This window comes from Dacryopinax primogenitus (assembly GCF_000292625.1).
Source record: "Dacryopinax primogenitus strain DJM-731 SS1 chromosome Unknown DACRYscaffold_11, whole genome shotgun sequence".
In the NCBI taxonomy this organism is placed as follows: domain Eukaryota; kingdom Fungi; phylum Basidiomycota; class Dacrymycetes; order Dacrymycetales; family Dacrymycetaceae; genus Dacryopinax; species Dacryopinax primogenitus.
Window position 1 is genome coordinate 161,861 of NW_024467208.1, and position 24,002 is coordinate 185,862.

Here is a 24,002-nt window from a genome sequence, read left to right on the forward strand (position 1 = left end):
CCTGCTTAGACTCTTGGCACTCTTAGGTGAGCAGACTTAGTCAGCCTGTGTTGCCCTAACAGGTGCCCTTATGCCCTCAATACATACATGGAACAAATGTATTACTAACTAGTAGTAATACATGCATGTAGCAAAAGGGATGAGGAGAAGGGTGGCCTACAGCCACCTGCTATGTGTCAGTCCATTGGATGATCATGATTGCCTCACAGAGGCGATCCTACCTAGAAAGGAAAGGATGCGGTTGTATATGGACCCTTACACTATGAGAAGACAACAGAAGAGGAAGAACCAACCCTATACACAGCCTTAGGTAATTATAGATGGAGTTAGGATAGTTAGTCTGAAAACTTGCTGATCCACCTCAGATTGCCCAGTTCCTTCATCATGGTAAGCACCATAACATTGACTGCATTACTCAAAGTTGCTAAACTTGTCATGTAGGGCCATGCAAAGATGACTAAAATTTGCCGAGGTGAAGTGCATCCTTAATCCCAAAGATGTGAGATTGTGAGCATTAGACAGTGTCCTTTGAGTACTCCCTAACTCCATGCATAGAGTGGAAAACAAAGTCAAGGAGAAACAGAAAATTGGGACAATGGGAGGGGTAGGGAGTGTGGGGAGGGATTGCCAAGGGCAGGTCATGGCCGCAGGTGAGGGGGAAGCCAAGTGCACATGCCGCATCGGCAGGCAGCCTGAGAGCATGAGGGAGTTTGATGTGGGATGCAGGGGTTGGTCAGGGAAGAGGTGAGGCAGATGGGGTTGGTGTGTGGTTGAGCATTGTGGGTTGTTGCACAGAGGATAGCAGGTTGAGTTCTGGCCCCAGCATAGCAATTCACAGGTATCTATGTACACCAGTTTACTAAACTCCTTGTCCTGAATGGACTCCTCAAACTCTTCATAGGAGAATGTGTGGGCAGCAGTTTTGCCTCTGTGGTGAACAACCCCACCAGAGGTGGGGTGTGTCAGGCTGGTATTCCCATGGTCATTTTTGGCCCTTAGAGACCGTTGCACAGCACTACAGACCCTCACTATGCAGGACAATGCACCCCAGCAACAAGTCTCAACTCTCTGGATATTTGGCATGATGACTACAAGGTCTCCCCAGGCAACAGGACCACCCAGATATTTGGCATGATGACTGCAGGTTTCCTCCGCAATGGGATCAACCCATATGGATATTTGGCATGCCAACACCTGCCTTGGAGAGGAATCTGGAGACCAGATTAGTATTGAGTATAGTTTAGAGTAGCTAGTATAAGTAGTTTCCAGAAACTCCTGTATCTAGCTTATTCTGCCCCTTTTCTGTTAGCATTATATGGATCCGATTATCCCCTTACTGGATAGGCAGCATTGACTTGACTTACCAGATTTTACTTGACTTATCATGACCTGACTGGACAGACACCAAGCTCCAATTATTGCATACTGAGTTTCAATAGCTCAGCTACAGGCTGACTCCTGTGTTCCTACCAACTTTCCCCCTCTCTCCCCTCTGTCCCTAGTGAGTTCTTGCACACCACCCATTGGACCAATATTTCAGACACCTTTTGGGTCAGATCAGTGGTAGATGCATTCCCTGAAGGCACTTTGGTAGAGTGGGCCAAGCTGTTGGCTGGTGATCTTGCACCAGGCAAAGTGGGTCTTGTATGCCTGTTTGAGGACCACTTCATTGGCAGGGATAACCCTGGCAAAGTTGTCCCAGTCCTTGCTGATCTGATTGGGACAAATGAGGTTGATGAGCATGAGGCGGAGGACATTTAGCAGTTCATGCTGGTGGATGATGTTGAGCTTTCTGTGATCCTGTGGTTGAGTCAGTGAGGTTTGGCAGCAGTGAGTATGTGGGCATACAAAAATGTACTGCATTGGCAATGTCTGCTCTCAGGAGGTCATTTTTGGCCTTCACAGTGGCAATGTTCGTGTTTCCCTCTACAACCATACTCCTCAATTGTGCCATGTCCACCTGGTGACAAGGTCACGCAGTGTCTGGTTGCCAACTGTCAGCATGCTCTTTTCAGAAATGAACGTGTTGACCTCTTCAACCTTGTTGTCATAGTCTTGCCAGCTCTACCCACGGGTCAGGGTCGGAATGCAGGATTTGATCGGAATAGGGACTTCTCTTATCTTTACCTTACACCTTACACTACACCCTTAAAACCAGCCAATCTTTACTCTCTCTCGCTCTCCGAACTCTCGTTCGGACCTTCGAATGGCACTCCGAGGCTCGCGTCCTGTGCAGCCATTCGACTCGGACGGCCTCTCCCAACGCTCGCGCCCCTGTGGGGATTTAGGATCGCACCTCCGGAGATTCGGAACTAAGACCGAACCCTCCAACCCCTTTTCGGACTAGCCTCCCCTTCGGAACGGATTTCGATCATTGCGAGAAATACATCCACGGACTACTATCTACTTCATTTCAGAACTCCTGTCGACTCCCCCTCCAGCGGACTTACCCCTGACGCCTCATTGGGAGTTGTAGAGTACAGGGGACGACTCTAAGTTAAAAGGTGTAGTATAGGGGTTAAGGGAGAGTTATATTCCGAAGTGCTCGAATCCTTCCTATATACGTTTCGGAGGCGTTTCGGACCTCGCCGTTTCTCCGCTCTCTTACTATGGTCCCCCTTCAAACCTCGTTCAAGGTGTCGTTCGAGTATCGAATCCGACTTCGAAATTAGAATGTGCAGCACACCAGCGAGCTGGCCAAAACAAGGATGTGGCGATACCCAGCAGCACGCGCCGCCCTCTCCCCCTTGCAGAGCACACAAAATCCCCCAGCTGAGCCCTTGGCACCACATACGGTTTTCCCGCCGACCGGGTCCTCGTCTTCTGCTCATAGGCGTATGCATACCCCATCAGGTCATATTCGCTCCATGCCGTGCCTAGAAAGCTGAGGCCAAAGGGGACTCCAGGTGCGGGGTAGACGGTCACAGGACCGGAGGACTTGATCGTCGTGTTTTGCGGGTAGAACCCGAGGGGGACGGTTATTATCGGGTAGCCTGCTATTGCTGCGGGCTGGGTGGTCCGGCCTGCGCATCGATGTTAACTGTTGACCTGGCAGGAAAGGGGGAGGACGGACCTGTGCTGGGGAGGATCAACGCGTCCAGCTCGAATGTCTTCAGCGCGTAGTCAATACCCTCCTCTCGGCCCATCCTGTAGTCTTCCTCCAGTACTCGATAATAAACAGCATCATACCCCTTCGTAGCCTGGGCAGCGACCAAACTGCGCTCTCTCAGCTCCTCCCTTTGACTAAGAATAGAAGTTAACTCACCCTTGTTGATCCGTGTAATTCTCAGGCTTTTCCAGTTCCGGATGGTCGTCGTTCCACCTGATGATGTCCTCCAGCGTCCTCACGCCCGTAGGCACCTCGGCCAAAGTATCAAGATACTTGTTCAAGTCCACCTTCATATCCGTAAGGCCTACGAGTTGCTCTCTAGTACTGTTGGCGATCTCGTACGCGCTGGGTAGGTCAGCAGGGTCGACGATCACTGCTCCCAGCTGTCGGAGCACGTGTATAGCCTGCTCGAACACGACGTGCACATAGGGGTCGACGTCCGTATACTCCAGCTCGAGGAACATCTTCCTCGGCACGCCCAGCCTTGCTCCTCTCAGCGCACCAGGGTCGAGCGCCTTCCTGTAATCCGGAACGGGAGGAGCGGAGAGCGTGTAGTTGTCCCTCCCATCAGGGCCGGCTATGATACCCAGTATCAGAGCCGCGTCCGAGACCCAGCGGGTCATCGGCCCTACAGTATCCTGATGTTCCGAGATAGGGATGACTGAACCTCCCATGAGCGCACTTCCTGGATTAGAAACCGGAACCGGTCACTCACCTCCCCAGCGACTGGTCAGCCCAACCGTAGGCTTCACACCCACCAGATTGTTCTTCTGACTAGGGCAGACGATGCTCCCGTCCGTTTCTGTTCCCAAACTTGCAGCCGCGAGCCCGAGAGCACTCACCACCCCTGACCCGGCGCTAGAGCCGCAAGGGTCCGCCATAGGGTAGTAGGGAGATGTACACTGTCCTCCTCTTCCAGACCAGCCGCTAGCTAGGTTTCCCCTCGCGTGGGAGAACTCGGAGAGGTTCGATTTCCCAAGGATGATCGCCCCCGCTTTGCGCAGCTTGTCTACTACTCCAGCGTCGCCGGGTACTTTAGATCCCAGGAGCGCCCAGGACCCCGCAGTGGTGTTCATCTCCTCCTGGGAAAGGGTAGCGATGTTGTCCTTGACGATTATGGGGATCCCGTGCAGCTTCGAGCGGGGTCCGGAGAGGGCGCGTTCCCAGTCCAGAGCCGAGGCTTGAGTGAGTGCCCAAGGGTTCATCTCGATCACCGCGTGCAACGAGGGCCCACGGAAGTTCACTTCCTCGATTCGGGCTAGGTAGGCCTGTGGACTACAGAGTAAGGAGTAAGACGAGAGCGGGGAAGGAGAGGCGGACGGACGGAAACTAGGTCTTGGCTTGTGAAATACCCGTTTTGGAGACCAGCCTGGAGCTCGGAGAGGGAGACGTCTAGCAGGTCCGGGAGATGGGGAGGAGTGAATATCTCAAGCCCGAGGAGGAGCGTAAGTGCGAGGAGAGTCAAGCAGGTTAGTAGTCGACGTCTTAGGTTGGCACGGGCGAGGAAAGCCCGCCTCCTCTTCAGATGGATAGTAGTGTTCTCCTCCAGCTCCCATAGCTTTTCTGAAATACTGGACATCTCGAGCGGTCCCTCAGTACTGGTCGCCAGAGGTTAACAACGTACACCATCGCATCGGGATCCAACCTGGTCGTTCAACCATATGTGCCCGGCTCCGGTGTAGTCACTCCGACTCCGAGGGGATATTTCGGCTCCGGACCTACGTCATTCCCCCGCATTCGGGACGTAACGTGTCTCGTGCCCGAATAAGCATACACGCGTCTTGAACACGTCAACTGGATAGGATCCCTTGCACCGTGACGGAGCTTGCATCTCTCTCGTGTACGACGACAATGTCACAGTCATCGCCTACTGATGTCCATACACGCCGTCGTTCCCATCCTCCTCCAACACCAGGAACGACGTCCAACCAACCCCAACCCCAAGCACATGCTGCATCTGCATCTGCCGCCCAAGCCCAGCTCAGCCTCTCCCGAGTGAGCGAAATAGCACAACAAGGCGTAACGAGCAAAGCCTGGTTGTACCCTGTCAAAGTCCGTTCTCCCCAGGCTCTCTTGTTTCTCCCTCTGACCCATCCGTGCGCCTCAGGGCATCCTCTACCTCATAGGACATCCCAGCCTCCTCCGCCCTCTTATCCCAACCATCGCTCTCTCGCTATTTGTTTCTCTCATCCTAACTGTCTCCATATTCGGCGCATTTTACCTCCCGCTCGCCGGCCTTCTGGCAGTGTTCAACGGGCCAATAGGATTCCTTTCCGCCGCAACTGTCCTGCTGAGCTTGTCGGGAACAGCAGTGAACGCCCTTGCCCGGAGTCTCTTTCTCCAACAAGCTTTAGAACGGGTGTTTGACCAAGTACGTTCCGTTCCTAAGGCGCCTGATTACTCGACTCATCAACTCACAGGTACTACTGGATCACTCCCTCCTCATCCTCCTCTCCCATGGCAGAGAGCTCAAAAAGTCTCACACAGGAAGACGCCTAGGCGCAGTACTGACCAAGCCCCTCGCACGCTTCTCACCCCGAGCGATCCTCACCTACATCCTCTCCCTTCCCCTGAACCTTATCCCGCTCGTCGGCACCGTGTTCTTCGTATTGTACAACGGAGTGCGCACGGGTCCGGGCTGGCATGAACGGTATTTTGTCCTCAAAAGGCTAGACAAGCGGGAAAAGGAAGAATGGGTGCACAGAAGGAGAGGCGCGTATTCCAGGTCTGCCCCCCCCCCCCCCCCCCCTCCCTCACCGAGTAAAGGCTAACATCGTTCCCGAGGACAGTTTTGGCGCAGCAGCTATCGTGCTAAATATGATCCCGCTCATGAGCTTGTTTTTTACGTTCACGACGGATGTCGGGGCGGCTCTGTGGGCTTGTGATGAGGAGAAACTTGCAGGTAAAGCTGAGGGTGTGCTCGCAGAGGGAAGGACGGCGACGGCTGTGCCTCAGACTAGTGCTGGTCATGTGGACAATTGAGAATGAGATTTTTACGATCTATTGCTTGTTGGCAATACCAAGATTTCAGAAAGACATCTTCGACGCCAGTATACAGCCTGGAAACAAGCACCGGCACCTGTTGCAGCTTTGCAGGAACGGAATGGGAATGAAAAGTTTCCTCATCGTCTTTGGAAGCAAGTTTGCTCTGGCACACCGCACATCCGAGCAAATGAGTGTGGAAAGAGGGTGATGGACTACATTGGTGGCCTGGGGGATGTCGACTTCTGCGGTCGTGTGTGAGTGCCTGGTGCTGCCGATCAGCGGCGAGCTTCTGGCAGAGTTGGCCTATTCAAGCTAATCGTGAGTCGATCTAGAGATCGGCAAGATCGGCAAGTTCTAGATGGTACCGAGCAAACGACCGAGTGCCGGTCCGACTAGAAGGGTACGACCCTTGATCCCTGGATTACGTACGAAGGACGTCGGAGGGATCACGAGATCAGCAGGGAAGACATCTCTAGGTCTTTACCAAGTTGGAGTGGAGCCGTATACGAGTAGGCACCGTCGAGGATGAAAAAAGGATCGTCATTGTCAGAATTCGCACGTGCTGATAATCACTCTGACAAAAGATCAGAAGATGGACCTTCTACTAGTATAACCTTGACAGCGTTCATTCCAGCTGTTCGTTTCTCTACCTGAGTATTATTAGGCAAATTGCCTCCGAGGCGCGCAAGGGCACAAGCACAGAGCACACTTGTTGTCGCCCCTCCCTCTACCTCCCACACTCGCAGTATGAACAACAACAACCCCGACAACTTGAAGCCCGTAGTGCTCATTACAGGATGCACAAAAGGCGGTATAGGGTACTCACTGTCCGTCCCCCTCCCTCCCTCCCTTCTCCCACTCACTCACACTCACCACATACAGATGCGAGTCCTTCGCCCCCCACGCCTCAGTCGTATACGCCACATCCCGTTCCCTGGGCTCCATGACTCCCTTCCCTAGGGGGAATATCAAGTGTCTCGAGCTGGACGTGACGAGTGACGAGAGCGTGCAGGCTGCCATAGGGCGGGTTTTGGAAGAAGAAGGGAGGGTGGACGTGGTCGTTAGTAATGCGGGTGGGATGAGTATAGGTACGTCTTCCCCTCCCCTCTCCCCTCACACGCCTAGACTGAACACATACGCAAGGTCCCATCCTAGACGCAGACATCCCCGAGCTCAAAAGAAGTTTCGACACAAACGTATTCGGCACGCACCGCCTTGCCAGGGCCTGTATTCCAGGGATGCTCAACCGGCACTACGGGCTGTTCGTCCTCGTGAGCAGTGTGACTGCTCTCACTCCCGGGTACGCCCTCCCCCCCCCGCAGTCACCCCTCTCCCTACTCACCCGCACCCGGACAGACCATGGCACGGGATCTACTCCGCTGGCAAGTCCGCCCTGCTGAATTACGGCGAAACCCTAGCACTCGAATGCGCCCCCTTCAACGTACACCTCCAGCTTCTAATCCCCGGTGCAGTACGCTCCAACCTCTCGCTAAACGAATCATCTCGCTGGCCCGGGCTGCCCCCGGGTTCCCTCTACTCCCCATGGGAGAAGGCAGTTAGGGAGCGGATGGTCGTTTCTCAAAGTGAGGGGGTGGCGATGGACACGCAGCTTTTTGCGCAGCGCTCGGTGGAGAGGATGATCCGAGGGTGGAGGGGGAAGAAGAAGTTGGGAAGGAGGGTCGTGGAAGGGGGAATGTGTTGGGCGTATTGGTTTGTGGGGATGTGGCCTAGAGCGTGGCAGTTAGCATTTATTTGGTGGCTTCAGGGGAAGAGAGGTTAAGTGAGAGAAGGGGAAGGAGGGGACGAAGGAGGGGAGTGGTCAGAGTATTTGTATTCCACTTACGTTTGATGTCTACATATGTTCCAGATGGCCAATTGAATGAGTTCGGCCTATTCCGCGAATCAATAGTTCTTTAACCCCTTTGGGAGAACTCAGGGACGTCCGAAGCATCCTTAACCAGCAGAAGCAGTGTACTCTATACCTCCCTATGAGGCGTCAGGAGCAAGTCCGCTAGAGGGGGAGTAGATAGTAGCGGTGGACTCAAGCAGAGGTTAGTCGCAAGTGAAGCGGTGCGGTGATAGTACTCGAAGTCCGTTCCGAAGAGATAGCTATCGAGGCTGACGTCAGTCTCCCATCCGCCCACTGCTATATACCGTTGCACCCATGGCCCCATGTACCAGGCAATATGCAGGCCAATGTCAACTTTCATATTAATATTTCAGGACAAGATCCCTCATTTGACTACATGTACTCCATTCATGACGATATAACGATATAGGAGTGAAAGGTCCCAAAACTCTACAAAACCGCGAATAGAGAATTTGCAACCATTCCACCATTCCAGGCACTGATCCCGGAATCCGAAAGTTCGGTTTGGAACAACCTGGGAAACATGCGGATCATCCAGAGACCTGAGGTGAGGTCTGCCGTTTTGACTCCGACTCCTTGAGTGAGATCCATCTACATGTGCCGCGTGCTGTTGCTCCAGCGTCGGTAGCACAGGATGCTTCGTGGAATCGTTCCAAGACATGCCAAAAGGCGCGAGTGCATCCGGACAGGAGTGAGGACTTCGGAATCTCGGCCGTTCGAGTCGGAAAGACTGAGGGTGACAGACTCGGAGCGCGATTCGAAGGCTTGAACGAGTTTGGATTGTTCAACATGGGGGAGGATAAGGAATGACTCAAGTCGAAGGCGTAGTGTAAAAGTTAAGGGAAGGAAGGAAAGGTCCCTGTTCCGAAGTACTCGAATCCCCCTATATACGTTCAGAGGCGACTCGGACTTCGGACTAACTGTCCTAACTCCATTCCAAGTCTATGATTACCATGGTCCTTTCGAACCTTGTTCGGAGTGTTGTTCGAACGTCGAATCCGGCTTCGAAATTAGAATGTGCAGCACACTACCTTGCAAGCCGATGTCAAGTCTTGTTTTCGAGCAAAGAGAGATCAATATCATCCAGGCTCGTTCCACTCTTAGAGCGCTCCTCTTCGGCGCTCGTTCGAGCAGTAGGATACGTTTCAACCATGGGTTCCAACCGACGTCGGATCGGTCGACCGTTCCTTCTCCCTTCTTGTGCTGGTTCATCATGCGTCGGAACTCGCGGGCGCCTCTAGTTCTCTTGCCTAACGACATGCTCCTTGACCCGAGCCGAAATCTTCGGGACATGCACGCGCAGTTGTATCGGCATAGTCGTAACGTCCCTCCCATACCTATGCGAGAGCAAATCGGGTCCTTCATCGTCTTTCTGCCATTCTTACTTCACAGTGTCGTCCTCCCTGTCCGGCTTGTTCCACAGTCCTTCGGCAGCGCGCAACAGCAACGCTCGGCTCTTTTCTAGAGACGACTCCAACCTGGGGGGTTCTTGTTTCGAAAGCGGCTTCCAATACTCGAGATTGGATTCCAGGGATAGATAAGGTGGGAGGAGTCTCCCGTTTTCCTGTGAAAACATGGGTTCTGTTTCGGTCGACTCGGGCGGGATCGCGCTGACCGTTCGGTCTTGAACGGTGGGGTTCTTCATCCCGGGATGCAGGGGATCTCGCTGCCAAGGGCCTAGAGGTTTGTCTAAGCTCCAAAAAAAATCTGGTATCATCCTATTTGGAGAAGAATTGACGGAGATATGCTCAAAACGAGTCTGTGCTTCGGAGATCATGGAGGCCCGTGCTTTGTCACCTAGCGTGTGCTGCGGCTGGCTTGGGCCTGTGCTGTAGTCCGATGGGAGGACGCTGCTGTCCATGCGTCCTGCAGCTGCAGTATCTTGGAGTTCCAACTCCAAACTGAACCGCCCAACGCTCGGCTCTTTTCTAGAGACGACTCCCTTGGGCGCGCTTCTGGTGTCGAAGGCAGCTCGAGATTGGATTCCAGGGATAGATGAGGTGGGAGCAGTCTCCCGTTTTCCTCTATACGTTCGGAGGCGATCCGGACTTTGGACTAACTATCTCAACTTCACTCCTTCTATGATTACCTAAAGCTGTGTATAGGGTCCGTTTCCCTCTACTATCTTGCCATAGTTAGTCCTTTCGAACCTCGTTCGGAGTGTCGTTCGAACGTCGAATCCAGCTTCGAAATTAGAATGTGCAGCACAGCAGCCCGTCACTCTCGAGATCGAGGAGATCGAGGCAGAGGTAGGGGCAAACAGCCCTGTTAAATTGATGACAGACAACAACAAGTACTCGGCATCTAGTCGGAATCGAAATTGTGGAATGAAATAGAAGGGAGATGTTACAGAGAAAGAAGTGTGATGAGACTGCTAGGGGATGGGAGAGAAGTAGGTAGAGATAACAGGGAGGAGGACATATGGGCAAGACATTGACAAGGATGGGTACAGGCGAAACAGCAGGTACAATGATGCGTTCCGAGAGCAGCTTACAATCTTCATGATCCCGATAGTTGAATACCGAGACCATCAGCAGAGGTTGCGACACTTGCTATTAATGAATCGTCAGCCTCCTCGCGGTGGAGCTCTTCAGCATCGGTGGTTAAGACATCTGGACGTAGAGGAATGGGCAGAAAATTCGCCGCCAACAGTAACGTTGTCCTTCTCAGCCGGCGGGACGCCATCAATACTTTGTTCGGGTGTGGCGATCCACCAGTTGTACATGGCGCGCATCTTTACGACGAGTTTCTTGAGGTTTTCCGTGCGTTCGTGAGGCGCTGGGCAGGGGCCGTTCATGACGCTCATGCTAGACGCGAAGGCGTAGAACGAGTTGAGGGGCAGCTCGAATTGGTATGGGTCGAATTGGTCGGCGGGGAGGGTCTCAGGTCTCGGATCATGTGGGTCAAGCATTCGATAAGGAAGGTCGGTGGCAGGGTAAGGCGCTCCCATGTCCTCATGCCGCATTACCACGAGTTCAAATTTACCTGACAACTGATTCATGGGTTAGAATGGTCTTGCGAAGAAAACAGAAACCAGCTCACCTCGGGAATACGGCGAGGAGGCACATCGCGCCCTAGCCTACCCTGGAACTTGCGCATGGTGAAGTCGAGCGTTTCAAAATCGCTCATCTTCCGCAGGTTCTCGCGGCAAGGTATAATTGTCCATGCACCGGTCTGGAATGCATTTGCATGCCCTTCGCAAACTGAGCTTCTACGTTAGCGCACCATGATCGAAGAAGCTGCGGAATGAACCGTACGAGCAAAGCAGTTGTCCCAAGAATCACAACCATAAGACGGAGGAACAACACCAATGCTCACAAGCCACATAAGCTGAAAAAACGTTAGATAATGCGCCACTGGAAATGTAGGAGACAGACCGGAGTGTATTCTTCGGACTCCTGCCCGACCAGTCTCGTGAATCCGTACTCCCCTGAACCTTCGAATTTGTTCGGGCAGATCAAACACCTACCCTTTTGACTTTCGAAGATAGCTCGGTTGAGCGACCTTGGGATGTGGTCTTGATTGATATTCGAGATCTCGGTTTCGTTCTCTGCTTCCCAGCTCGTGTCCGTCGCGATGCTTCCGACACTCTTCTCCGTTGACACCTTGTAAAAGGGCTCCTCATCGCTTCGGGGAGATGGCGGAGTTTCACAACGGGCTGGCGAAGGCGCTCTGTCCTTCTTGTACCACGGAGTTTCCGGCGTAGCACCCGGAGGCAAGGAATTCCTAGTATCTCGTACATGGGAGTATGCCCTTCGTATATAATCTGCGTCTTCCTCGCATGCGTCTCCGCTGCTCCCTCTGTGTCCGTGTCACCTCCATCGCCAAACTCGGCTCGTACCGCCGATAAATATGTACCGTCCGACTGTACCGTGCCCTCTGCCGGAATTTCACTGTCAATGCCATGATGCTTGTTGGGTTCGATGAGACTGTCCTCCTCATTGTACCGCGCTTCCTCGCCCGTCCGGCTGCTCATGCGAATGCGCTTGACGAAGTCCAAGAGAAGCTCGCCCTGGCTTCGTCCATGTGTAACGAGGAGGGGGAGAGGCACTGCTGTTTGCTTCACGAATCGTCTCTTCAACCGCGGCAGCCGTCCCCACAGGAGGCCATCTGCATCCCCTCCAATCTCATCCCCTAGCAGTCTCAATCAGATCCCGTAGCTGGGGTAAGAAGAGAGAGTATCTGTGCAGCACCATCGTTTTGAATGTCGTCGCCAATGTCGTCTCTATCAGATGTTTCCTTCTCAATCGGGGGTTGCGTTGTATCGTCATACGTCAATTCGTCGTTAGAATCAGGAAGGTAGTGCTGAGCTTGACTCTGTAGCAATGTCAATAGCCATCCCAATTTCAAAGATATCCGAGGCAAATCCAAACACGTCATTTTGGAATGGCACACACCTTTGAGATAACGTCCGTTCCGATAACATCCTTTTCACCTAAATCCCCTCCCTCACCCTCCGATTCCGTATCGTCATCACTAACTAACGTGACTCCCTCCCTCTCAGTATCAGCATTGTAGACTCTCATGACCTCCTCCTCCTCAGACGCAATACCATCACCACTGGCTCTTACGGCGTCCTCCCCCTCAGACATATCATCATCATCACTGGCTCTCTGAACCTCCTCCTCAGACTCAGTGCCATCATCATTGACTATCACGCCATCCTCTCCTTCAGACTCGGTATCATCATCACTGACCACAGGCTGCACCATTGTGGAAGACATGTTCGTAGCGGGCTCATGCAATTCGGCAGGGGATGAGGCGGTTTTGGGGCGCGTACGATGTTGGGAAGCAGCGGTCTTTCTTGTCACCGCCTCCTGAGCCGTGGCACGTTTCTTCCGAGGTGTGGTGGGTTTGCCGGTCAACTTCTTCCCACCAATCTTAGCCTTTTCAGCAGATTTTCTAGCAAAGGGTGCGTCCTTCGTCTTGGACTTTGGACTTTTCGCACTTTTCGCGCTAGACGCCGGCGTCTTAGCTTGAGTTGCCTTGCTCGATGGGCACTTGGGTGTTGCATCCTTCGCTTTCTCCGCTTTCCCCGCTTTCCCCGCTTTCCCACTAGCCTCATCTTCCGTCATTGTCTCCCTGCCACGGCCGGTGCGCTCAGTCATTCGTTGCTTGATAGTTTCACGTTTAGCAGCTGCTTCAACAGCAGCCTGCTTGCCTCGGGTGACGCGAGGCGTGCTCGTTTTCTTTGAGCTGACAGGCGCCTCACTCTTTACAGGTCGTTTGCTCTTCGCCTTGCTTGGGGACTGCTTGGTCGCGGCAGAAGTTGAAGTCCGCTTTGACTGCGTGGTGGCTGTGGACAATTGGAGAGGCTTCTCATCAATGTAAATGGAGTCGAGGAACTTGAAGCCTTCAGGTAGCTCAGGCGCGCTTGCGGCCTTTTCGGTATCTGCAGCGTTTGAGTGACGCGTGCGACGTGTGGTGGGCGGAGCGATTTCATAGGACTCAGCAGGTTGAGGCGCTGAAGCACCAGAGCGAGTGACTCGCCGAAGTGGAGAATGTTCCTCGGTTTCGTAAACCTTATCTTGCTCCTTCTTGGCCTGCCTGTGAGTGGATCTCGGAGTATGTTGCTGTGCTTCCATCTTAGATGCGCTGCGAGTACGCGGAATGCGCGGCGAGTTGTCGTCCACCGCCGGTTTGCCCATCGAGACGCGTGCCGACCTGCGTGGCGGGGGTGTATTCTCAATCTCTGGTTCTTCGACAGCAGAAGCACGAGTAGAACGTGTGGTGCGGATGGGAGGCGCCGACGAGACAATTTCGACCTCGTCGTCTTCATCTACCTCAACATAACTCTGGCGAGTAGAGCGGGTGGAACGACGAAGCACGGGAACCTCCTCCACAGGCTCCTCGTCCTCTTCATCCTCGATGCGGGCATAACTGACCCTCCGATTTTTCCGAGGTGAGCGACGTACTTCTTCTTCGACATCGTCCTTCCTAGCATTGTGAGTTGAGCGACGCAACGGCTGCTGTTCCGCTTCTTCTTGGGCTTCATCTAGTTCTTCTTCCTCAGCCCCGGCCGCAAACCTGCTCGGACGCCTGCTCAGCCTGCCTGACCGTCTGCGACGTGTCGTGTTTTCTTCCGGCTCCTCATCCACAACTTCGTTTTTCCTGGACTTCCGTTTCCTCGGTCCGGTCTCCTCTTCCTCCTCCTCCTCTTCTTCTTCTTCGGTGTTCTGTTCATCGCTAGAAGCGCGGTACTCTTCCTCTGATTCCTCAGCACGAGAGCGGCGTCCGCGGGCAGCACGAGTAGTCCGTGGCGAGCGAGTGATTTTGGGTGACTGCGAAGAGATGGCCATATACGCAGGGTCTGGTTCTCCTTCCGCGTCCTCCTCCTCCTCTTCCGCCTCCCACGCCGCCAGGGCAGCTGCTTCCGCAGCAGCAGCGGCAGCAGCCTCTTCAGCAAGTCGTGCAGCGCGGGCAGCACGCATCCGCAGTACAGAGATGTTGATCGGTGCTTCCGGTTCCTCGATAGATTCCATTGACTTCTTTGACTTTCCTTTGCCACTTTGGCGTGGAGAGCTCTCGGCGTGTTCTTCAGTGCGAGGCCGCTTTGGCGGATGGCCACGTTTTTTAACGGGAGTCGGCAGGAGGAGGAGCGGATCTTCATCATCCATGTCCTCGTCAACTATCGCTTTAGTCCTCGATTTTCTCCTGGAAGAAGCAGGAGGGGTAACCAGCTCTACCTCCACGTCAGAGTCAGCACCGCTCTCCTCCGAGGTGAGCCTGTTACGTCCCCTCTTGCCGGTGACTTTTTTGTTCGTCTCTGGTTGCACTTTGCGCGGCCTGGCGCGGCCATTTACAGGGAGAGTGGAAGACTTGGTAGAGGCACGGCGGCCTCGGGAGGGAGGCTCCCGGGCAGAAGAGGACATATGCGCGCCTCTCTTGGACGACTTTAAACCCTTGGCGGCCGCTGCCTCCGCGGCAGCCTCCGCAGCGGCATTTGCCTCTTCCTCCTCGTCTGTGTACGCTTCCCTGGGTACAGGACCTGTGGGATTTGCATAAAAAGGTTCCTGTTTTCGAAAGCAGTAAAGTTAGTAACGCACCTCGGTGGCGATGGGCGGATGTCGAGGTACGAACCTCGCTTTCCGTCCGGTAGCCAGGGTGCTTAGGCTTATGTGTGCTGAGCGCGACACCGTCAGTTCGGCGGTTAACGCGCCCATATGGGTCACGCCGCTGAGTACTGGGGCGAGAGGGAGCTGCATCCATATCCTCGTCAGAGTTCTCCACAGCACGCTTCAACTCGATATCGACTTCGTTTTCTTCGTCTTGTGCATACATCTCGCGTATCTCCTCGTCGGAAGTGGGACGATGGGAGTCGTTATCATCACAGACCAAGTGTTTTCCTCGCTGATGTCGTTTTGAGTGACCATCGGTGGCGGTGGCGGTGTTGCGTTTGCCACCAGAGGAGACGGGGTGAGGAAGAACATCGACGTCCACCTCTGCGGTGGACTTACGCGGACGGCCCTTGCCTCTTTTTACAGCTGTAGTGCCGTCTTGTACATCATCGGTCATCGCCTCAGCAGTATTTTCAGCATCTGCGGCAGTAGGAGTAGTATCTGTGGCAGCAGCCATCACACTAGCGATCGTCGGAGGCGGTGGCACCTCGCTCGCCGTCGGTCCCTACAAGCGCGTCCATCAGTCCACGCGCCCCATTAACGATGCAAAGTAGACGCACCTGGATCTGGGATGTCTCCGGTGCGAGAGGTGGTTCCTGCTCCCAGAAAGGGAGAACAGCAACAGCATATTTCTCGTACACATATCCCTGCATCGGAACTTGTCGTCCACGCGGACGTCTACGTCCTTCCTCACCACCGTCGTCGTCGAAGACGATAGGAGCGGTCGGGTCGTCGGGCAGTTCGAACGACATTTCGACCGGCGTTCGCACAACGGTGTCGGGAAGGGAGAAAAAAGAGTGGCAGACGAGGAGTGATGACAATGGTTCAAGACGGCGTCGGAGGCAGACTTATGCTTTGGTTCCATTGCCTCACGTGCACGAAAAAGAAATACATTACCAGAGATCGGAACTCCGAGTCAATAACATTCCAGCAAGTTAATTCCTCTGATGACCCCAATTCGGAGGCAAAGTCGCCAGAGAATATTTGGCCGGACACATTTGCGCTTCTGAAGCCAAAATATCAAATTTGGGGTCCTGCGAGTAGCAGGTTGATAAAATATGACAAAAACATCACAATGATAGGGAAAGAAGGAGAGAAAATAACACTCTCATCCACTGTGTGCTCGTTGCTTTTTTTTCACCAGTTCTGTAGTTCTGAATTTGGTTGATATATGTGCATTTGGGTGAATGGACGCCTTCCCGTAGCTTCCAGATACGTAGATTACTATAAATTTGTCAGCCGGAAGCAGTTAGGCAAGGCGGAGGCTGATTTAGAAAAACCCCGATGAAACCGTAACTGGCACACATGGTTCCAGAAGCCTTTCCAAATCTGGGGAGGGTGTGCCTGTCCGTCACGTGTGTCCGCTCTAACCCCGCTCTGAGGGTGCGACTCTCGACCTTCTCATCTTTGCTTGCCACCACTCGACTTTCTTTCTCCCTGCCAGCAGACGACCCCCAGTACGCTGCCTGGAGAAGGTTTTCGAAGCCCTTGTCAACATCCCCAGGGCGCTTGGGAAGCGGATTAAGTAGAGTAGGATGATGAACGTGATGTAAGGATATGATTTCGACGCAGCGTCAGAGTCCAGTAAACATCCGTGAGCGTTTTGGTAGGGCGCGCGCAATCTGAAAAGGCCCCCCCCAGATGTCGTATCTGGAAAGGAAAGTAGAAAGCTATCGGAGTTTCAAACATGCTTCTGAGAAGCGCCGGAAGCAACCGGCCCGGTTTAGGAAATGGTAATCTAGTATCTGGAAGCTACGGGAAGGCGTCCAATGTCATCTTGAGCTTTAGCCGGACCCCTAACTTTTATATTTTCCCAAGAACCCTTTTTATTCAGTTTCAGGCCCTCCCTAAGTCATTGAAGGAAATTTGAGCCCTGAGGGCCATTCTGGCGACTTTACTTTCGAATTGGGGTCATCGGAGGAATTAACTCCATTCCAGCCAACAAGCAGAGACAAACAATCAACGAGGGCCGAACAGGTAATCATTTCATAAGGAGTACCACCGCAAATGTACAAAACTTGTGGCATCGTTGGTAGATCTGGCCAGGGACCACCGAATCAACGAAAGATCAAGGTTGTCTGATTCATCAATCCTGTCAGTTCCGAACAATAAGTATGAATGTTCCTGCTAGTCGTACAGTGCCCAAACAGGGTGTACAGTACATGCCCCGCGCCCTCAGTCCACTCTCTGCCAATAAATCTCTCGCCCTCGTTCACTCCCCCATGCATGGGAAAAACCTGGCTGGAACGCCTCTGCTGCAATCAGGCGCCATCCAGCCCTTGATCCCGTCCCCGGGCCTTATCAGCCCTGCAAGCCCGGGAACAATCTCACATAGCCGACTCACCGCTCTCGTTCGTCCATTCCATCTGTCGCCTCACATCTTCGTCCGTCACCGTGGGACGCACCGCTTGCACTGCCCGTACAAAGTCGTTCAAGCCTAGAACGGGTTCGAGCAGCTCGTCGGCTTCCACATCGCCCCAGCTTTTCTCGACTGCGTCTGGGTCTCCGGGCGAACAGGGTGTCCATTTTGCGATTTCGCTCGGAGGGGGAGACGGATTAGGCACTTGGACAGACTTGAAATGGGTTGCGGAAAGGACTTTCCGCACAGGTTCCATCAGTGCGTCGCGTACGACGATGGCGATATCGGAGCCAGAGTACCTGTCAAATCACATCAGTATTCGCACCAGAAGGCAGTGGATAAAGAAAGCACCCAGTAGTCTTCTCCGCGAGCGTTCTGTAATCGTCCTTCACCAGCACATTCGGCGTCGTGCCAATATTGAGCTCAAACATCCGCCGCCTCGCCTCAGGCCCTGGCAGGGGGATGTATATTCTCCTCTCGAACCTACGCTTGATTGCCGGATCCAGCATCCAGGGGATGTTGGTCGCACCCAGGACGAGCACCCCACCACCGTCTTTCCCCACACCGTCCATTTGGACGAGGAATTCGGTCTTGATACGGCGCGAGGCCTCCGACTCGCCCTCTCCACGCGTGCCGCAGAGCGAGTCGACCTCGTCGATGAAGATAATTGACGGTTTCGATTCACGCGCCATCGTGAAGAGTTGTTTGACCAATCTATAGGCGTGGAATAATCAGTGCTGTCGTCCGCACTGTTAGCAAAACGCACCTCTCACTCTCGCCCATCCACTTGCTGACCAAATCTGAGCTACTAACACTAAAGAAGGTGCTCTTCGCCTCGGTAGCCACCGCCTTCGCCAGGAAACTCTTTCCCGTCCCTGGTGGACCATACAACAGGATTCCGCGCCAGGGCGTGCGCTTGCCAGTAAACAAGTGCGGGAACTTGATCGGCAAGATAACCGCCTCCTTGAGCGCCTCCTTCGCAGCTTCGAGACCAGCAACATCATCCCATCGCACGTTGGGTGTTTCGGTAAGAATAGCGCCCGATAGACCGGCACGCAGCTTCTTCGTGTCCGGATCGTCATCGTCGTCTCTATAGTAGCAAGATGAATCAACGTCTGCACTTCGCCCAGATGTACAAATCACGCACTTGTTCTTCCCCGCTCCACCACCACCACCCGTGGACTTCCCATCCGCACCCATAGCGCTGCGCTGACGCTTTTCCTGCGCTTGGGCGAGGTGCTCCTTTAGTCGCTCTGCTCGGTCGAGGTACTCTTTCAGCTTGTTCTTGATGAGCTCTTTGAGCTTGTCGTTCTTCTCATCTACACCTACGCGTCAGCAGCAGCGTCTGAGTCAAGGCTGCGATACAGCAAACGCAGGCAGAATGATAGGGAGGGTACACGTACACTTCAGCGCCATCATGAAGTAATCCAACGCGTTCTGGTATAGTTTATAGGCCTCGGCATAATTCTGCGCGACATCTTCGTCGATAGCCTTCTGTACAAGATCGATCGCTTTCTGCAGGGATTCGTTATTAGACATTGTGCTGACGAAGAGTGTAGAGGTGATGAAGACGTACATCAAGAAAGTTGCTGTTTGCTCCCATGCTTCCTAACCTCTAACGCCGCGGTCACCGTACTCAGTGCCGACAGCCGTGACCGTGTAAGATGCTCCTATCTGGATCTTAGGCGCTGCGCAGTCAAACGATGAGTCGAGGGCAACGTCGACTGCGTTCCACCGTCTGGTGTGACCACTCAGCGGAAGCGGACCCGGCACAGGGTGTCGGAGCCGAGCATCGGCGATTAGGTACATGAAATGAAATTTCATTATTTGACCCTACTAACAAGTTGGAAAGATATTAATTGCTCAAATGCTTTACTAGAATTTGTTACTTGGAATAATTAACTCTTGCTTCATTCTTGGTCGACAGCTCTATCTTGGCTTTGTTCGATGCCTAGGAAGAGCTATGCTGCCCGGCGTATCCGGGAGACTATTACCTACTCACGGCATGTCCTCTGCCCAAAGTTGGTCACACGACCCACTGACTCCTCTTATCCAGTCATCCTCCATCCTGTCAATTGCCGCTTTTTTCATAACGCTTCAAGGAGACATGTTATGATATTCTCCGGCCAGCGCAAGGCGAAGTATACGGGTCCGTCAGCGGATGCAGGAGGGGAGAAGGCAAAAAGGAATCCTCCTTTGCCCGAACTGGCACAACTGCCTACAGTTGGGCAATCCATTACGGTCCGTCTCCTCCCTCTCCTAAGTGAACGCAGCATATTGTTTACGCTGATACGTTGAGCAGATTGAAGCCCACGCAGACCTCAGCGAGCATCTCCTCCTTTTCCCTCCACACCCTTCCTCTCGCGTACCTGCCATCCCCGAGCTCTCCCCAGAACGCCCTCTGCGCCTCCGCCCACACCTACATGGACCAGATCACAAGCCTCAAGTGCCTATATGGGCACTCAGAGTAGCCCCTGTTTATACCTGCAATCTATTTATGGTGAAGGCTTGGCCTAAGACGCTACTTCTGCGCGAGAAGAAACCGGGTCTGGTGCAGGACCGGAACGATAGAAGAGAATGGGGGTTGACGGGTGCCGGGAGCAGGAAGAAATGGAAAGAGTGGGTGGGGGATAAGAAGATGCAGGACGCGAGGGAGATGAAGAGTCGAGAGGAGTCGTATCCCCAACCACCACATCCTCATTCAATCGCCAACTCGCCCGTACAACGTCCCAAGGCGACGTATGCATCCCACCGCCTCTCAATCCGCTCTCGTCTCTCTCTTCAAATCATCCTATCGAAAAAACGAGTCAACAAGTCCGGGGCAATCCGTCAGCAGGTAGCCAAGAAGATCCGGCAAGGGGTTCGGTACATCCTCGAGCGCGGGATGGGCGTCGATGCTGACGACACGCTGGTTTTCAATGAAGCGGAGGCTGGGGTTGGAAGGTGGATGCTTTCTGGTACGCACGTACATCGGACTGTTCCTTGAGCTAGTTCTCATGCAGGGCGACTTCATTCCCGCAGATTGGCACTACATCATCTACGCGCAGCTCCCGTGCTACCGTCATCCCTGGCCAGGCATGATGCTACACCTCCGCCGTGCATTGGAGCATATCAAGACTTCTGGCGAGACGTTCAACGCCGAGTGGGAAGCGGCAGACCATCTGCAATCAGAGTGGAAGGAGATGCACGAAGCGGAAAGAGAGATGGGAATTGCGAGAAAAGAGTCTGAGGAGTGGGCCGCAGAGCTGATGAAGAGGGAGGAGGCGGCGGTAGAGTTGTGCAAGCAGGGGCAGCTTGGACCTGAGCTGAACGACTTGCTTGGGCGGTTCAGCTCGGAGTTGGGGCTCCAAGATACTGCAGCAGCACCATCCTCGATCAACTCAGGAGGCATGGACAGCAGCGTCCTCCCATCGGACTACAGCACAGGCCCAAGCCAGCCGCGGCACACGCTAGACGACAAATCACGGGCCTCCATGTTCTCCGAAGCAGATCCCCTGCATGCCGGGATGAAGAACCCCACTCAGTCGACCGAAACAGAACCCATGTTTTCGCAGGAAAACGGGAGACTCCTCCCACCTCATCTATCCCTGGAATCCAATCTCGAGTATTGGAAGCCGCCTTCGAAACAAGAACCGCGCCCAATCGAGTCGTCTCTAGAAAAGAGCCGAGCGTTGCTGTTGCGCGCCGCTGAAGGACTGTGGAACAAGCCGGATAGGGAGGACGACACTGTGAAGAAAGAATGGCAGAAAGACGATGAAGGATCCGATTTGCTCTCGCATAGGTATGGGAGGGACGTTACGAGCATGCCGATGCAATTGCGCTCGGGAAAATTGCGCGTGCATATCCCGAAGTTTTCGGCCAGACTCAAGGAGCATGTCGTTAGGCAAGAGAACAAGGAGAGGCGTCCGCGAGTTCCGACGCATGATGAATTAGCACAAGAAGAAGGGAGAAGGAACGGTCGACCGATTCGACGTCGGTTTGAACACATAGTTGAAAGGTATCCTACTGCTCGAACGAGCGCCGAAGAGAAGCGCGCTAAGAGTGGAAGAAGTCTGGACGATATTGATTTATCTTCGCTCGAGAGCAAGACTTGACATCGGCTTGGTAGCATGCAAAACTGTCTGAAAGGAACACCCCACAGTAATGGAATCAGAACGTATGCCTTCGAGTCACCACACTGCGAGTCTTTTCCACGAGTTACTGGATCTCCGCTCGTCATCAGGAGCGCGACAGAAGGCAGCCGAAGAGGTGTAGAATGTGCGGAGAGGAATGGGAAGCATAAGCCTTGGAGGTCTGGAATATTCCAGTGTTCTATAATGTACGATTAGTCACTCACGCCCATAGCTGTACGATATCCTGCATTTGTTACCTATCCTAGCCTAATGAAGTTTTTAAACCAACATGCCGAATCTCGAGCACGTGCCATGCCCTTCTCGCAACTTCTACTCGACACGGCCCACCCCGACCATGCGATGACTCACCACCTTTTGTCCTATTTCAGCACTCTCCAGTCCGTTGTGCTCGCACTTTCTAGGCTCGTGATACATTCGATGCACAGTCGATTACGCATGTGTCCACGTTATGCTCCGCAACTGACGGCACTTGGACGAGGAGTATAAATTGCGCTCCAGGCTGTCCGGAGCAACAGCAGCAAGACACAAAGATCACATCTCTCTATACCAACCAATCAACAACCACGAACGATGTCTCTGATCAACTTCTTCGACGAACCGCTCTTCTACTACCCTTCCTACTCTCGACACCAAGCACGGCGTCAAGCGGCAGCGGTGAATAGCTACTACCACGCTCTGGCACGACAGCAGGCGCAGCTGGCAAACGTTTTCTCAGACATGTTCGATACCTTCGGCTCTGAGCTTGCGCAAACGCAGGCGAGGCAGCCGAAGACGGAGCTGAGGGAGGCGCCCAATGGATACGTGCTGGAGGCGGAGCTGCCAGGTGTGAGGAAGGAGGACTTGGAGGTGACGATCACTGAGGGCGGAAAGAGGATCAGGATCAAGGGGAGGGTCGCGAGGAAGACGCAGGCTGAGCCTGCTGCCGCCGAAACTGTTGCAGTCCCGACTGCTGAAGTTCCTGCCGCCGAGCCCGCTCAGGCCGCCGAAGCTGCCCCGGAGACGGCGGCGCCTGTTCCAACGACGACCGAATCCGAAGTCGTCGCCGCCCCGACTGGGGAAGTAGCTACCGCCCCTGTTGAGGAACAGTACACGGCGACATTCTCTCAATCATTCGCCCTTCCTCGGGCGGTGGACGGTACAAGGGTTGTCGCTAGGCTCGAGGATGGGGTGCTCAGGCTTGTAGTGCCCTTCCTTGAGGATGCCGACAGTGTGAGGGTTACCGTCAACTGAGATATGATGGCCGAAAAATAGTGTCGAAACACGGCTCATTGCTATGGTGTTACATCAATGTTGTCTTATTTGACATGATCTTATTATCGTATAAATTCATACATTGTATTGACTTTGCTAACACCGGCGAATCAATAGATTGCCTCATTACAGTGAAACGCCTCACCACAATGTTACAGTTGTCCGAGTCGGAAGAATCGCTGTGGCAACACACTGCTCTTTGCTCTCACTCGGCGACCACCTCCTGTCACCCCACCACTATCCTCTCCTACCACCAAGATGCCCATCGTCAAAACCAAAGGCCTGTTGTTCGACATGGACGGCACGTTAGTAGACTCGACGCCAGGGGTGATCCAGGTCCGTCAACGCACTCACCGCGAACTATAGCGGTCACCGACCGGATCTGACAGGCCTGGAACGACTTTGGCAAGAGGTATGGGTTTGATGGGAACGCTGTCGCGGACGGTGCGTATCGCCTTCATTGTTGGCAAAAGGCTAATACCGTGAACAGCGACGCACGGGGCACGCTTGGTCGACAGCCTGAAGCGCTACTGCCACATCACAGACGAGGCAGAGCTGCACGTACGCTCCTACGCACAACACCAATCATCGTAGCTGATATACGCTCTCTCTGATAGGCCGAAGTCCAACGGTTTGAGACCGATGTGCTCGAGGCTACCCGCCGAGGGCAGGGCGTTTCCCTCCTCCCGGGCGTGCTCGACTTGCTTGGAGCAGTCAGCAGTGTACAACACGACCGACCAATATGGGCCATCGTAACCAGTGGTGAGTAGCTTGTCCTCCCATCTCCCCCAAACTTCGGAGCCGGGATAACGTCTAACCCCGCACTAGCGACCTCCCTCTACGCTCCCAAGGCGCTCGAAGCAGCCGGCGTGCCCATGCCCGAGAAGCTCATCACCGCCGACCGAGTGACGCACGGCAAGCCCCACCCCGAGCCGTACCTCGCCGGAGCGGCTGCGTGCGAGCTAGAGGCCAAAGACTGTATCGTCGTAGAGGATGCGCCGAATGGGATCAAGGCTGCCCAGGCAGCGGGGAGCAGGGTGTTGGCGGTGTGTACGAGCCATTCGCGTGCCCAGCTTGAGGGGAGTAAGCCGGATTGGATCATTACCCGTTTGACTGGGGTCAAGGCTAGCTGGGACGGGGAGGACATCGTCCTCGAGATTGATGAGACGCCGTGAAG

At 54.0% G+C, this 24,002-nt stretch overlaps 9 protein-coding genes across 9 annotated transcripts; 5 read left to right on the top strand and 4 right to left on the bottom strand.

Annotated features, from left to right (window-relative positions):
• Nucleotides 1-2,631: 2,631 nt before the first annotated feature.
• On the bottom strand, nucleotides 2,632-4,688 carry DACRYDRAFT_53694 (amidase signature enzyme; the record flags this gene model as incomplete). The annotated part of the gene is made up of 5 exons (XM_040775191.1): nucleotides 2,632-2,996; nucleotides 3,074-3,216; nucleotides 3,266-3,770; nucleotides 3,825-4,377; nucleotides 4,434-4,688. The coding sequence occupies 5 exons, from the start codon at nucleotides 4,686-4,688 to the stop codon at nucleotides 2,632-2,634; spliced, it is 1,821 nt and encodes a 606-aa protein (XP_040627798.1).
• A 272-nt stretch (nucleotides 4,689-4,960) lies between these two features.
• On the top strand, nucleotides 4,961-6,091 carry DACRYDRAFT_108257 (uncharacterized protein; the record flags this gene model as incomplete). The annotated part of the gene is made up of 4 exons (XM_040768617.1): nucleotides 4,961-5,161; nucleotides 5,217-5,480; nucleotides 5,530-5,805; nucleotides 5,876-6,091. The coding sequence occupies 4 exons, from the start codon at nucleotides 4,961-4,963 to the stop codon at nucleotides 6,089-6,091; spliced, it is 957 nt and encodes a 318-aa protein (XP_040627799.1).
• Nucleotides 6,092-6,837: 746 nt separating this feature from the next.
• DACRYDRAFT_22758 (NADP-binding protein) lies at nucleotides 6,838-7,901 on the top strand. Its single transcript, XM_040772940.1, has 4 exons — nucleotides 6,838-6,921; nucleotides 6,977-7,182; nucleotides 7,238-7,394; nucleotides 7,451-7,901. The coding sequence occupies exons 1-4, from the start codon at nucleotides 6,842-6,844 to the stop codon at nucleotides 7,872-7,874; spliced, it is 867 nt and encodes a 288-aa protein (XP_040627800.1). The 5' UTR covers nucleotides 6,838-6,841; the 3' UTR covers nucleotides 7,875-7,901.
• A 455-nt stretch (nucleotides 7,902-8,356) lies between these two features.
• On the bottom strand, nucleotides 8,357-8,712 carry DACRYDRAFT_22759 (uncharacterized protein). Its single transcript, XM_040772941.1, has one exon. It carries the CDS (start codon nucleotides 8,553-8,555, stop codon nucleotides 8,394-8,396), a length of 162 nt encoding a protein of 53 aa, XP_040627801.1. The 5' UTR covers nucleotides 8,556-8,712; the 3' UTR covers nucleotides 8,357-8,393.
• Nucleotides 8,713-12,107: 3,395 nt separating this feature from the next.
• Nucleotides 12,108-15,834, bottom strand: DACRYDRAFT_89364 (uncharacterized protein; the record flags this gene model as incomplete). Its single annotated transcript, XM_040776910.1, has 4 exons — nucleotides 12,108-12,281; nucleotides 12,362-14,952; nucleotides 15,011-15,587; nucleotides 15,643-15,834. The coding sequence occupies 4 exons, from the start codon at nucleotides 15,832-15,834 to the stop codon at nucleotides 12,108-12,110; spliced, it is 3,534 nt and encodes a 1,177-aa protein (XP_040627802.1).
• A 1,347-nt stretch (nucleotides 15,835-17,181) lies between these two features.
• On the bottom strand, nucleotides 17,182-19,108 carry DACRYDRAFT_22761 (AAA-domain-containing protein). The gene is made up of 6 exons (XM_040772942.1): nucleotides 19,018-19,108; nucleotides 18,845-18,956; nucleotides 18,589-18,760; nucleotides 18,208-18,531; nucleotides 17,793-18,155; nucleotides 17,182-17,740 (listed from the first exon to the last, which is right to left on the bottom strand). The coding sequence occupies exons 1-6, from the start codon at nucleotides 19,042-19,044 to the stop codon at nucleotides 17,410-17,412; spliced, it is 1,329 nt and encodes a 442-aa protein (XP_040627803.1). The 5' UTR covers nucleotides 19,045-19,108; the 3' UTR covers nucleotides 17,182-17,409.
• An 830-nt stretch (nucleotides 19,109-19,938) lies between these two features.
• On the top strand, nucleotides 19,939-21,794 carry DACRYDRAFT_100514 (uncharacterized protein; the record flags this gene model as incomplete). Its single annotated transcript, XM_040767463.1, has 2 exons — nucleotides 19,939-20,398; nucleotides 20,463-21,794. The coding sequence occupies 2 exons, from the start codon at nucleotides 19,939-19,941 to the stop codon at nucleotides 21,533-21,535; spliced, it is 1,533 nt and encodes a 510-aa protein (XP_040627804.1). The 3' UTR covers nucleotides 21,536-21,794.
• Nucleotides 21,795-22,077: 283 nt separating this feature from the next.
• DACRYDRAFT_22762 (HSP20-like chaperone) lies at nucleotides 22,078-22,947 on the top strand. The gene has a single exon (XM_040772943.1). The coding sequence runs from the start codon at nucleotides 22,145-22,147 to the stop codon at nucleotides 22,802-22,804; it is 660 nt and encodes a 219-aa protein (XP_040627805.1). The 5' UTR covers nucleotides 22,078-22,144; the 3' UTR covers nucleotides 22,805-22,947.
• Nucleotides 22,948-23,044: 97 nt separating this feature from the next.
• DACRYDRAFT_80355 (glycerol-1-phosphatase) lies at nucleotides 23,045-24,000 on the top strand (the record flags this gene model as incomplete). The annotated part of the gene is made up of 5 exons (XM_040776442.1): nucleotides 23,045-23,161; nucleotides 23,215-23,269; nucleotides 23,316-23,386; nucleotides 23,443-23,587; nucleotides 23,654-24,000. Exons 1-5 carry the CDS (start codon nucleotides 23,084-23,086, stop codon nucleotides 23,998-24,000), a joined length of 696 nt encoding a protein of 231 aa, XP_040627806.1. The 5' UTR covers nucleotides 23,045-23,083.
• Between the last annotated feature and the right edge of the window lie 2 nt (nucleotides 24,001-24,002).